This window comes from Gymnogyps californianus, chromosome Z, assembly GCF_018139145.2.
Source record: "Gymnogyps californianus isolate 813 chromosome Z, ASM1813914v2, whole genome shotgun sequence".
NCBI classification, from domain to species: domain Eukaryota; kingdom Metazoa; phylum Chordata; class Aves; order Accipitriformes; family Cathartidae; genus Gymnogyps; species Gymnogyps californianus.
The window spans coordinates 73,759,435-73,772,726 of record NC_059500.1 but is presented as its reverse complement, the minus strand read 5'-3'; the positions used below and the strand labels follow the sequence as shown (position 1 = coordinate 73,772,726).

Below are 13,292 nucleotides of genomic sequence, written 5' to 3'. Positions count from 1 at the left end.
TTTTCTCAGGCAGACAGATTTAGGAGCTAAACCACAGAATAACATCTGTATTTAATAAAATTAAACTCATGCCAAAAATCAGCTATAAATGTAACTGGCCAGCCCACCAGCCTTCTCCATTTAGGACTGCTGCACGGAAAAGTCCTGCAAAAGGTTAGATTCAAGATCTGGTCAGACAGCCTGGAAATTTGTTTCTAGTTTATGCTAAGAAGCATGTGCCAAGAGCAGTGCTTTCAACAGGCTGTTGGAAAAATTTTGTAGATACTAGGTTTTGTGGCTCCAAGAAACAGGAGGTTAAGGGCTGCCTGGTTTTGCCAAGTCATATACAAACTAGGGCCTGATACCTCATGCATGAAATGAACACAGCCCAATTTGGGGAGTGCCAGTGTAACTAAGCCTGACAACAGAACAGAGACAACATAAACTCTGTAAAAATAATGATCTCTACTCCACCCTTTAAACAAGTGACCTCAAGAGCACAAACGCTGCCCTGGACCAGCTATGAAGAATGGCATCCAGGAGCTGGGCTTATCTCCCTAGCTTCCCTTGCAGAGTGGCTCTTAGCAAAGCTATTATTGGTAAGCAAAGCAAAGCTTACCAATACCACGTTGTGAAAGCTATAACATGGTTATTCTGCTCCCAAGGGCACATCCTAGACTGTAATTCAGATCTCTTCTGCAACAGGCTATAAGCAGTCTCAGAAGACCTCCACCAGTCGCAGCACAGTTTCTATTTCAAATCTCATGATGTGTCTCCTTCCACCTCCTCCTGTCCCATCTCCCTCCTACTTTTGTTGACCCCACTTTTGGGCACTTCATTGTCACTGTGTGATCCAGCTTTTGGTATCACCTCTCAGCAACGGCACAAGTGCCACCTCGCACCCCATACCCAGGAGATCACCCATCTCTTCACAGGCAGAGAAATCCTAGCCCTCATTTCTGGTCTTTGCTGGACTGTTACTCTGTGTGCACATGTAAATGAAACCTGCCATGGTGCGTCTGTACCTCTATCCTCCCCCCAAAAAAGAGAATTACAGTGTCCATTGAAAGGCAACTCCATGGGAGAGGGTAAGTCCTTGTATACTGTATTAGGCAACTAAAATAGCTGCTCCTAGGGAGGTTATTATACAAGCTAATAGCCAAAATCTCCTTTCACCTTAAAGCAATAAGTGCCCCTTTTTGCAACCATGAGAGATGAAGGAACCATGCAAAAAGTTTCTCGATTTACAGGTGCTGTACCTGGGTAGAGTCCCTACCATTGGGTTAAAGAGAACAGGAATATTTTTTATAGCAGCGATATCACAGGATTTCACATTCATAATACAGCAGTGCCTTGCTGGGATCAGAGCTGCACCGAGTGAACTCTACCCAAAACGAAAGCCAGGGATCTTTACCCAACAAGCTCAACATTTAATATGGATCAGAGGATACGTGGGTGAAGGGAAGAGCCATACATCAGGTCTGAGGCTCACGCTGGTTAAATATTTACATTTCACAGCCAGTCTGGGACACAGACAAAAGCCGAACCCTCATTACCCAAGTGTCAACCTAATGCTGTAACATGCCTGGTGCCGGCGTGCCTGCTGCTCTGTGGCACGAAACCGAAGCCCATCCCTGCCCTGAACCGCAGCCAGAGCCTGGCAGGGTGCAGCGAGCGTGGCTGGGGCAGGAGCAGCGGTGAGAACCCGGTGGGATGGAAACGAGCAAGGCGAAGGTCACAGGCAAGCCCTGCTCGGAGCAGGAACATGCCCAGCTGCCTGGCAAACAAACGTGTTTTTTATTATTGACTCAAAGGAGGGGCTCTCCAGGGCTCCATGTTACAAACCTGCGCATTTTTGGCATATAGATGCTCTCTCTTTTGTGGAGCCTCTCTGGCTGCTGTGGCTGGAGAGGATTTATGCTGGCAATCACATGCATTTTCATCTCTGAAATGGAGTAGCTTGTACTGAGTGTGAGGGATTTAATTTAAAAAAACCTGCGGCAAGACCATTCAGAGACACCACCATAAAAGGGTTTAGCCCTATTCCCTCCTGCCTGTTCCTCCATTATTAAATAAAGATCTTCTTTATTATGTCTTTTTGCCTCAAAAGAACAAGAATCCTCCTTCCTCTTGAAAAAATGAAAGGCAAGAAATACACTTTTGTGGTCATGGATTGTGTCTTTGGTGCTTGGTACTGAGCTCAGCCTCCTGCTAGCACTAAACAAACACTACGTGGCAACTGGGATTTCCCACACAGGTAAAACATTTCATATGTCCCTGGTATTAATGCAAAATGATTTTTTTTCTGGCATCATTAACAGAGGGCCCACTTAGGAGATATACTGACATGCCTCCATTTTCATACAGCAGATGCAAGGTCTGAAATCAAAAATCTTGAGGGTGAACTGGAATTATTTCTGTCTCAGGTCCAGTAAATTTTTTATATGAAGATAAAGTTCAATATTAGATCCTGCCCTTTTCTAAAAGCAGAATTTGGTATTATCACCATAAGGAGAGAGAAAACAAGAAAAGAGAGCTTCAAAAGGATGCCTCAGATTTGCCCAGCATGTACAACACTCGTGGTCAAACAGCGCTCTTGGGACACAGGCCTGGAAGAAGTGCTAGATAACCTTAAAACAGAAAATATTCCTTTTTAGGTTATTCTGGGAAGGGACAGAGGCTGCCTCGTCTCTCCCTCTCCCCATCTCCTGCAATAATAGCAGTTCTGGTTTTCCTTCACTTCCTCCTCCCAGCGATGTCTCACCCACCTGCCTTGGCTCTGGGCAAGGAGTGGGGACTCACCACATCTCAGAAATGCCTTGCAACAGATTATTTCTCAAGAAGCATCTACATCTTTTTATGTTTGTTTTCAGTCCACTTCAGAATGAAAGTATGCATTTTTCAAATATATTAGCAGTAGAAATTGTGTCTTTTTGGAAAATTTTAATTTTAATTTTATTTTTTTACAAATTTGGTTTAGAATTTATATCACTTTGTGTCCTGGTTTTTGTAATAGTAGTTCACAATATTTTGATCAGTATCAGCATGCCAAATAAAGCAGCTGAAACAGCCATTTGTTTTTATTTTCAAAACTAGTCTGACAGTGACTCGCTGGCACATATAATTTCCTTTACTAGAAAACAGTATCTCCTAGGCGCGCTGGTAATGCCACAGCTTGACACAATTGCACATGTTGTTAATAACAGCGATACACAGCGATAGGAAGTGATGTAAAAATCATAAAAATAAATACAGCTCTGAAATGAACTTTTTCAATTCACAGTTATTTCCCTCATGGGAAATTATGTAAAAATAAATATATTTTTCATACTCAATGTCTGTTGTGGTAAGACATTTCCTATCAGATCTGAATGGGAGTCCCAGAAGGCAGACGAGCTTTATGTCTGTAGAGCCAGTCTTAGGCTGCCTTCTCCTTAGGGAGCTGCTACCCCTGCCAAGCTCTCCCCAGAGCCTGGCTGCTCAAAACCTGGAGAGCAGGCTGTCCCTATCAGCAAGAAGGAGAACCCAATAGAGCTTTCCAAAAGCCCTGGCTCAATTTATATCCTTCCTCTTCCTCTCACAGTGCCCCTAGGCTGGGCTTATGGGGTTGAAGCTGCAGCAATGACTGCTCGTGCCATCGACTGGAAGCACACACCTTGGGATAGGGTTATTTGTGTAGAGGAGTTCTCCCTGTTCCCTGTTTCTGTTTGTTTCATAGATAGTACTTGACCATCCCCATCCTCGAGGTACAAAGCTCCAGTGCTGAGTTAAGCTGCCATGGGATCAAGCCAGTGAGCAGAGATGTTCCACATTTATCAGCCATCACCAATGCATGATCCTTATTGCTTCCTACACACTCCGTGAACCGAAAGTGTCCCCATTCCTCTCTGTTTTGTCAATGTTCATTGTAGGTTAAACCTCAGTGTAAAAGATCTCAGGCATCTTTTCCACAGAAACACTACTGCTGCTTATCTAAGAGATGTACTTCCCCACTTTGGCTTGAAGAGCTTCACTAAGGTTCGGTCATCTAGGAACTGGTTTCCTCCAACAGTCTTTGTGTGTCTGACATGACACTACACACTACTGCACTGTGAAGCTGAGTTTTAGTTACATCCCTGATTCCTCGTATAAAGAACATCATAAAACTACAAAAACCTGACTCTTATCTCCAAGAAATTTAGACCATGTAACCTGTCTTGTTAAACTATACCCATCCTGAAAAAAAATCTCTTAATTTTGCCTGCATCTCAGCTCATGTGGAAACATTCATGTCTTGCTGGGGAGAAACAGCAAAATATTACTGGTTCTCATGGGAGCAATCCTGATCCCAGTTTCAGCAGCTGATGCCTGAGGTAATCCATTCCCTCCCATGAAAGTCATACCATGAGCATGGCTCTTCAGAAAGGTTAACTGTCATCCAGCTTTGTTTTTGGAATAGAAATTTGGTCTTGCCATCAGCAGTACTGTCCCTGTAAGATGACTGCATGGGATGTCCCCCGCAGAAGAGCCTTGCCTGCTCTCATGCAGCACAGTCCTACGGACTTCTCCAAATAGAAGGGTTTATAAACTGTTGGATTAAAATAGCACTTCAACCCTGGCATTTACTCCAGTGAAATGTTTGCAAGGAGCAATCATAGCCCTTTCAGCTTTTGGGCTGCAAGGCAAAAAAATTAAAAATAAAAGGGGAGGAAAACGTGCTCTTCCTGTTATGGAAGCTCCTCATTCCCTGATCACCCCAGCTTCCCTTATCCTTTTCTGAACTTCCTCCAGTTTGAATTAATTGGTTTTGAACTGGTGATCAAAAGCACATAAAATGTGAAAATAAATCATTTTTCCCTATAAAGTATGGGGTTTATATCTAGGAAGATCTGAGTTTCTTAGACACTTGGTTGAAGGAGGGGCTGAACACTTCTCTGCTAAAACCCAGATACAGGGCCAGGCAAAACACAATTTTTTCCTAATATAGCAACTTTAATAATCTTTTTGACAATCAGAACAGCTACTGCTTTAGAAGTCGGGATGCCCTGGGTGGACGGTGGCTCACAGACAAGCCTGTGCTCCCTCATCTCCAAAGCGAAGATGGAGAGAGAAACCTTGGGCTGGCGGAGATCCTTCCCTGGGAGCAATCACAGCCTCCTCTCCTGGGGCTATCAGAGCAGCAAATGGATGCCCCTATCGTAACACCAGGGCTCACAGTCTGCCCCGTGCCAGGAAGGGGAAACAGCAGCACAATTGCAAAAATAAACTCTTGGGAAAAAGCTATTTGGTCTTCTGAGCTCAGAGAGGTTGGGAAAAAAATAATTTCGTGTCAAAATACGAGTAGGGCACTAATCTCTGCATTCATCAAATACAGGGAGGAACACCCTGGAAAGGAAAAGCTAGAGACTTTCCATCTTCACAGCATCTGCGGACCTGGATCCCTGACCAGAGATCGCACCCTGGGCCTGGAGGTGAAGTGATAAAACACGAGACTCAGTTCAGTGGCTCCTGCTGCAAAGCCTGATGAAGATGCATCCTAAGAGGCTTTAGGAAGCTGGCCCACTTTAAGGATATGCTAGTAGCCCTCCTGCTGGACTTCTTCCAAGCATTCATCTCTTCAGGGATTTCTGCTGCCAAGTCCAGTGAGGATCCTGCTGCAGAGGATGGCTGCTCCCTCACCCATTTATTTGGGTGCCATGTGGAGCTCACAGGGAGGGTAATTCCCTGTAGGCTCTGGTTTCTCCTCCAGAGTTAGTGTTCCTCTCAGCAGCTTTTGGGGTGCTCTCAGAGTGCATCTCTGTACTTTGCTCTTCTTCCTGCCTCTCATTGAATGGAATATCCGGGCCATTGCCATCAACACATTTCTTTGTCAAAAGACTGCATTGCACCTTCACGCTAACTTGCTTTTATATATTTTTTTATATTTTTATATATTTTTTAATATTTTATAAACTGCTTGAGAGACAGCACTCTGCATTGCTCATCCACCCACTCCCCCAAATGATCCTTGTACAAAACCCACCAAAACTCAACTTCCCCAAGCCAGTCATGTGCCATGACAGAGCACAAACTTTGCAGCCTGTTCTGTTGCAGATGTGCCCCCCGTTCACTAGCACACAGTCCGCAGCACTCCTCCAAGGTAGTACAAAATGCAGGAAAAGTCAAGAAAGTGTGTCTTCCCCCACCTGCTCTGCAGGTGTAAGACATGCTCCCAAACACCATCTCAAGGGCTTGCACCCGTGCTATATTTACATTCCTTAGTTTGTCACCTGTGACAATGGCATTACCAGACGGCACTCACCTTGCAATTTCTTCTTTCCAAATTTTAATCCAAATAGAGACATCCCAAAACTTTATTTTAGTCCAACTCCATGGAACTTCTGCAAGAAAGAAGAGAAGGTAATTCATAACGGGGGTTTCTAGTCCCGCAGCATGACATGGTGCAGCACATACATGTAATTCTGTGCCCATAAAATGGAAAAACCAAACTCCTCAGCACCATGGCCAACAGCTACAGTATATCATATAGTGTGTCTTAAAATGCAAAACCATCTCAGGTTTGCAAGTTGCACTGCATCAGTGTGGGCTACCTTACCTTGGACATTTTGATCCGTTCATCTCCTGACATGGCACAAAGAAGGGGCTGGTGGAGGAGAGACTGAAAAAGACATTCCTACTACCTTGGCCCTATATGAAAAGGAGAAATACACTCACAGGGCTTGTACCTAAGGTACAGAGGAACTGTGTGACTACCCAGAGCAAGACCAGCCTCCCTGAAGAGGAGGAAGCAGCAGGAAGCACTGGTTTCCTGTACATCTGCCTGTGCCCAACATGTGCTGGCTCACACTGTTGTCCATCTGCTGGTCACCCTCCATGTTTGGGGTGGACTACCCTGTACGGCTTTGAGTAAAAATTACTCCCCTGCTGGCTGCAAACTTCCTGGCCCAGAAGCCAAAAGCCAGGCACCAGAAATGCATTTAAGGCACTGAGTATATCCTGAAATGCAGAGGAATTGAGCATTAAACAAAATCAGTAAGGAAACTTTCGGTCTTCCGAGCATCGGACAGTTTATTTAAAGGACTTAATGGTGATGGTGGTGGTGACAGCCTGCAAAGATCTGTGAGCATGGGAAAAGCCAGCACTGCCTGGCATGCCTGGCTGACCAGGAGCCTGAATCAACATGAACTCTGTATCAGTTGCTTAACCAGGCAGTGGAAGCAAGCTGAGACATTTGAGGGAATTGTGATCAATCTAGAACAAGTTTTCTAGGTGACAGAATGAAGTTTTTGCACCTTGTCCTATGCTATCTGTGCAGAGCAAGGGTGTCTAAGGAGACAAGTACGGCAGATAATATATCGTATTTTGGAAACATGCAAATGTGAATACTGCCTATGCCACTGTCCAAATGCAATCCTGATACATCATCACCGGACCGTGCCCAGTGCAAGCTCAGGCTTCACGTCTTTTCAGAAAACGAAGGTAAACTTTAAGGAAAAATACAATCATTGCATAGGTCGAACATTTCTGCACAGATCTCTATTCCAGATGCTAAAGTAGAGCTATATTTAGCAGCTGCAATTGAATGAGCCTGAGATAAGGCAAACAGTAGCAGGTAAGCTCCAGCCAGCCAGCTAAGTGCTGTACACCCTGGGCACAGAGCAGCCCTGGCATGGTGCTCCCTGCCACTCACTGCGGCGTTTGGCAACCCTGCTGTGCCCACTGTGCTTGAAAGAGATCCTTCTTCTATTCACTCATGTAGATCCAACTGTTTCTGCTTAGCAGAACAAATGCTTGGGCAACACCTCTCCCCAAAATTTCCTCTGCCCATGGAGCTAAACCACTTAAAGTTACAATACTCAATGTCACAACGTAAAGCTTTCTCAGCCCTGCTGACCAACCTTGCTTTCCATCTCTAACTGATGTATAATTTTCAACATATTTCTTCCATGTTTTAGAATTACTATTATGTCTTCCAAAACCCTTCTAAACTAGGACTGAGAGCTCCCCATAAGATGGTGGGAGAAGCAAGACATGCTACCCATACACCTAGAGGTAAAGACCTCAGATTTCCTAGAGCACCACGAGCCACAGATCTGATAATCACTCTCCACTGGCAGCACAAGGGTGCAAAAGGTTGGCTGGTTGTAATCATCATATGGCTATACTGCTGAACTCTGGATTTTGCTGTACTTGCCAAACGTTTTAGAAAGACTATCCGCAACTATGAAACCTCTCCCAGCTGTGTGCTCAACTGACAAGGCATATAATTTCAGCAGAGGGAAAAAAAGGATGTTTATATTTGTGGCGGAGCAGAGACTAGAGGGTAGTTACAAGCCTTCTTTCAGCAGTAATAACATGAAATAAACAATGGAGTTAAGATCCGCGTCTCACAAACAAAAACCTGAAACTTCCTTCAGCTCTGACACATGGCTTTTGTTAATTACTGTGATTCTTTCTTTAATCACCAGTTCCTGGCATGACCGCAGTATGACAACAAGACTGCAACGATACACTGTTTTGGCATGGCGGGCATCTTTAATTCCTTCAGCTTCTCGGTGCATTTGATTAGGATTGCATTCATTGAACATCTTCACCCAGCAGCATATTTAAGTTGCCATTGTGGCCTGCACAAATATCCTTACAGGCTCACCATTCCCATAAAACCTTGTCTTTTAGGGCAGATGTGGGTGATAACTTTGCCATATCCATTTGTACCAATTACCGCTCCGGTACGTCATTTCCATCACGCAGATTTATCATAGCTGCTTACTTAGTTAAAGCCCAGGAGTTATGAATCCTTCCCAAGCTGACCTGATCCTTTATGCAAAACTCAGTTCCTGGCTTGCCCAAACCACAGTGTCATTTGAGAATGTGTCAGTATTTGATGGGCACACACACACGACGGCATTAAGGGCTTGACACACCCCTATTGCACTGAGGTGTACCCTTTATTTTCATGATATTGCAAATATCTTCCTTTGCTGCTTTGTTATTGACTCATACATCTAATCCTCATACTCCTTTACCTAGCAAGCCACTCTCATGCTGGCTATAGCTTCTGTGTGTGCTCGCTTGCTCACAGCCCAGTTTGTACCAGCACACCTTCACATTTCCAGGTGTCTGTTTTCAGTCTGATAGTTCATTGACCATTGGCTGCAAGTGTGAAAACAAACCTAAGCAAATGATGGTGGAGTTTTCCCTTTTGGTGGTGCTCCTGGTACTGCTCCCATTTGTGTTAGCTATCACAACTTCTACAGCTAGATGTGGTCTCTTGGCTGACCTTAGCTCTGCCTGCCTTTCAGTCCCAGGTCTTTTTCTTGGCGTATTTTTGACTTTCAATCCTACCTGCAGGGTCCAAGATCTTTGCACCTGTATCTATCAACAATCTCCCTCAGGGTATCTTTCTTTCTGAGATTCCACTTGTAATCAAAATTCATGTCCCTGTTCAGTTTTCTTAACTTATCTTTCTATTTTTTAAATCTGAGATTCAGTTTCCCTTCCAAAATTACAACAATGGGTCTTCAGCCTCATATCACTCACATACACTGCTACGGTTTTAATTTCCCTTTGCACTTTCTGGAAAAAATGCGCTCTCTCATGTTTCATTTTCATGTGGCATGAAGGACTTCTCAAATTATGGTAAGACACTTTCACAGCCTCCTATTCCTGAATTAATTGAAAACCCATAAAACACATGAAAACTTTCTATAGTCAGAAAAAAGGCAATTTCCTCTTTGCCTTCATTTTCCCTGGCACCAGCTATTTTCAGAGGCGAAGTGAAGCACTGCTTCAATCTCCTCAAGTTGCCTTCCACAGTCTGCGTCAGCTGTTCTGGACTTCTTTTTGTTGTTCCAATTTCCACTCAATTATTTTGGGTTTTTTTTCTCATTTCTGTTTACTCCAGGTACTCCGCTCTGTTCAGTAATCAACGGGGGCTCACAATATTTGAGTAACCACGCAGGTCCAACTCCTCTGCTTAACAAGACATGTGTTGCTTCCCCATGTTTCCAAACCCTATAGCAAAAATTATTTAAAGCTCAAATTCCCAGTTCCTCATTTATGGGGATTTGGGGGTATAAGCTACGAATAAATTATCTCTTCTCACCATAGAAGGCTTTTGTACCTACAGTGCTCTACAAACTGTCTAGCTACAGCTTACAATTCTGCAAAGACAATCCACCTGCTTATGGCTACTCACAGTTACTCATGGGCTACTCATGGGCTACTCATGGGCTCTGAGCACTTCAACATCCACAGCGAGAAGATACTTTGATGGGTCTTGAATAGGGAAGGGATGCTTTCTCGCAAACCAAGCTCAGCCTTATTTAGAAGAGACAAGAGCCAGATTTGGCTTGAGAACACAACTGCAAAGGTTGTATGGCAAACTGGAGGTGGAGGGAGGCACTTCCTACCACCGCAGTGATGAGTAGCAAAATGAGAAAAGACATGGCACAACTCGGATGAATGGAGAGCAGATGTTGCAGGTGGAACACATGGCTAGTTTCTTGCCCATTTCTCTGGACGTAGCTACACGATACATCAGATTCAATGATAAATACGAATTAGAAAATACTTGATGCTTCTGCTCCCATCACCTTGTTCCCAGACTCTGTGAAACAATCCATGTTAAATACAATCATTTTTGGAAGGGTTATTTTAATCCAGATCATGGGGTGTAGTTCAGTACAGACCAAAATTCCTACCCAAGCAGTGGCTGTAGCAGAGGGGGCAGCAAATTGTGCTGTAATACTAGAAGCAAGCACCCAGAGTCCAGGAGAATTAGGCAGGAGAACAAGATTTCTCCAGTCAGTTTTGCCACCAAACATAATGTGGTATGTATACACCCTAAAAAGCTTAAATAGCCCTGTCCAGATAAAAATTCAGAAAGCATAGCATGCCTCCACTCACCAGCTGTCCATGTCAGGTCAGTTTTTGCACATGAGCAAGATTTGTAAGTTAAATTTTTTTTAATCTATGTTCAGCTGATGTAACAATTACAAATACCCACAGGTCTTAGAACATTTTTTTTTCCAGGCTAAAGTACTAAATATCCAACTCAGTATATGAGAAGGTAGATCCCAAGCACTGGGTATTGTGACAGATAAGGTTCAAGACTGCCTGTGCTGCCTCGTGCTCTTGGTGGAGTAGCGCTGTTAAATACCACGAGATGAACCAAATCTAAGTCCCTACATTTTGAACACCTATCACTTGCAACTGGATTTGAAGGCACAACTGGGAAAATATTAAGGGTTTAAAACACATTAGGTCCTCAGACTCCCTGTTTTCTCCATGCCTTAGTTGCATGCCTGCTAAGGGGGTGCACGTGTCAGGCACTAAATCAGGAGAGTCACGTTCACTCACAGGTATTGCAGAGAAGGACATCACAGTTGGTGCAAAGTTTGCTAATGCCCGGGCAAGAGCAATGTAAAGGCCTGGCACACCTGGCATGGACTGACCTTTTAATGTGCCACGCAAAGGCATGTTTGCAAAGGACCCCCTTTAAACTTCTGGTGTATTAACTATTTCAATCAAATTGCTCAATTTTTGGTTCCAAAGAGTACGATGCATTTGCTTTTCCCTATCGAAAGCAAACACAAAAATTTCAGCCATTAGAAATAATTAGTACTAACCATCTTTTAACATTGAAATACATTAGCATTTGTATTTCTCCACCGCTCCTTGCATCCTCTTGTGTTTGAACACCTCAAGAGCAAAACAGGGAGTAGCATGTGTTGTACCACTCCCTGCTTTGCAAGTGGGAAATGTAGAAAGCGAGCTGCAGGATGGACAACCGAAACGTGTGTTTTTAATCCTAGAATAACAATCTTTTGGGGCTGAAATCTCATTTGCCTGAATTCAACCTGGAATAAGTTTAAGAAGCTATAAATAGTCATTCTTGGCATCAGGGTTTACAAAAGGAGCGGTGACTCTGGTTTAAATCTAATAGCTCAGTGCAAAGAGTTTGAAAGTATCCCTGAAATCTCCCCAGCTTTTTAAATACCTGAAGAAGTGTCCTGGATGAGGTGAGCTAGCACTCCAGCTATTTTTTGGTGCTGTTCCAAGCTATACATACAGAAACCCATGAAACTGTGCTCCTACCCCCTACACTCAAATGTGCCAATGCAATTAGCTATAATTGCTGGGAAACAGACTCAGTCTGTTATCTGCCACGTTTTAAAGTAATGATCCAATATCCTCCATCTGTCTTCATTAAAACACTCTTTAAACTGACACCAGAATGGCAGTCAAAAATTTGCATTCAGCTCCTTTGGGTAAGTTAGTTGCAATGCTCAAGTTACCGATCAACAGCTGAGGCAGAGCGAGTTCCCAAACAGAAACGCAGGCTGCAGTCTGCTCCCTCCGACACAGTGCAAACAATAGCAGCTTCCCCGGGCAGCTGCTGCTGCTGCTGCTGCTGCTGCTTGAAATCATGCACAGCTCAGCTCACTCCACCCAGAAGTCTATCAGCTCGCTCGCAGAAAAAGCTGAACCCCAAGCACTTTGATTAAGCTTTGCAAAGCTCTCGGGTCTGAAAAAAATGCAGGTTTTCTGCCCCCAAAAACTGAGAGGGAAAACAAACAAGCGGAAGGAAAGTATTAAATCTTACCCTTGAAGGCTTGTAAAAGTCACAGCAACAAAGTTGCTGCCCTCCATAGCACTCCGGTACACTCCTCTCTTCTCATTTACACGCAGCTTTATCCCCTCCCAAGACCAACAGCTTCGCTCGTAGTCGCAGCGCCAGGACATTCATCTAAGAAAGCAAAGCTTCTTTGCGCTGTGAAATGGGCATCGCGTGCTTGTCTCTGAGCCCCTTAAAATCCACCGCGGACCCACTCTGCCATGCGATGTCCTGGTAACTAAAGTTACTCCAAGTTCCCTACTTCTTCCTTCAGTCACTGTGCTTGGCTCCTTGCCAAAATCTCCCCCCCCCCCTTTTTTTTTTAACTTCTGTTTCCTGTAGATATGGAGAGCGTAGCAGCTCCCTTAAAAATAAAATGCTTCAGCACAACAAGCTGCGAAAGAGTAAAGCAGAAAAGCAGAGCACCTAGGCTTGGGGTACCCCAGTTAGTTCCAGAGGCAACTGCTGCTCGCCTTACCTACCTCCTGCCGACGCGGAAGCTTTCAAAAGGAAACCAAGCGAGTGAAAGAGTCCAACATATCAAATTGCTTTAAAAAAGGATGAACTTGGTAAGGGATCCATTTCCCAGCAGCAGCCCCTCTCTGCGTCTGTAATGCTGGAGTTGGTGAGGACTCCTTAAACCCAGAGACACTGTCCTACAAGCTGATCCCAAGGCTCCACCTCACCCACTTTCCAATAGTTGTGAGTAACAAAA

General features: G+C 44.2%; 1 protein-coding gene across 1 annotated transcript in view; it reads right to left on the bottom strand.

Moving 5' to 3' along the window:
* ATP8B2 (ATPase phospholipid transporting 8B2) overlaps positions 1 to 12,686 on the bottom strand; it is a 71,457-nt gene extending 58,771 nt beyond the window's left edge. Inside the window, exons 1-2 of the mRNA XM_050913400.1 lie at positions 12,566 to 12,686; positions 6,260 to 6,338 (exon numbers count right to left, since the gene is read on the bottom strand). Of these exons, the coding sequence (XP_050769357.1) occupies positions 6,260 to 6,302 (43 nt within the window). The 5' untranslated portion in view covers positions 6,303 to 6,338; positions 12,566 to 12,686. The remainder of the gene's footprint in view (positions 1 to 6,259; positions 6,339 to 12,565) is intronic.
* Between the last annotated feature and the right edge of the window lie 606 nt (positions 12,687 to 13,292).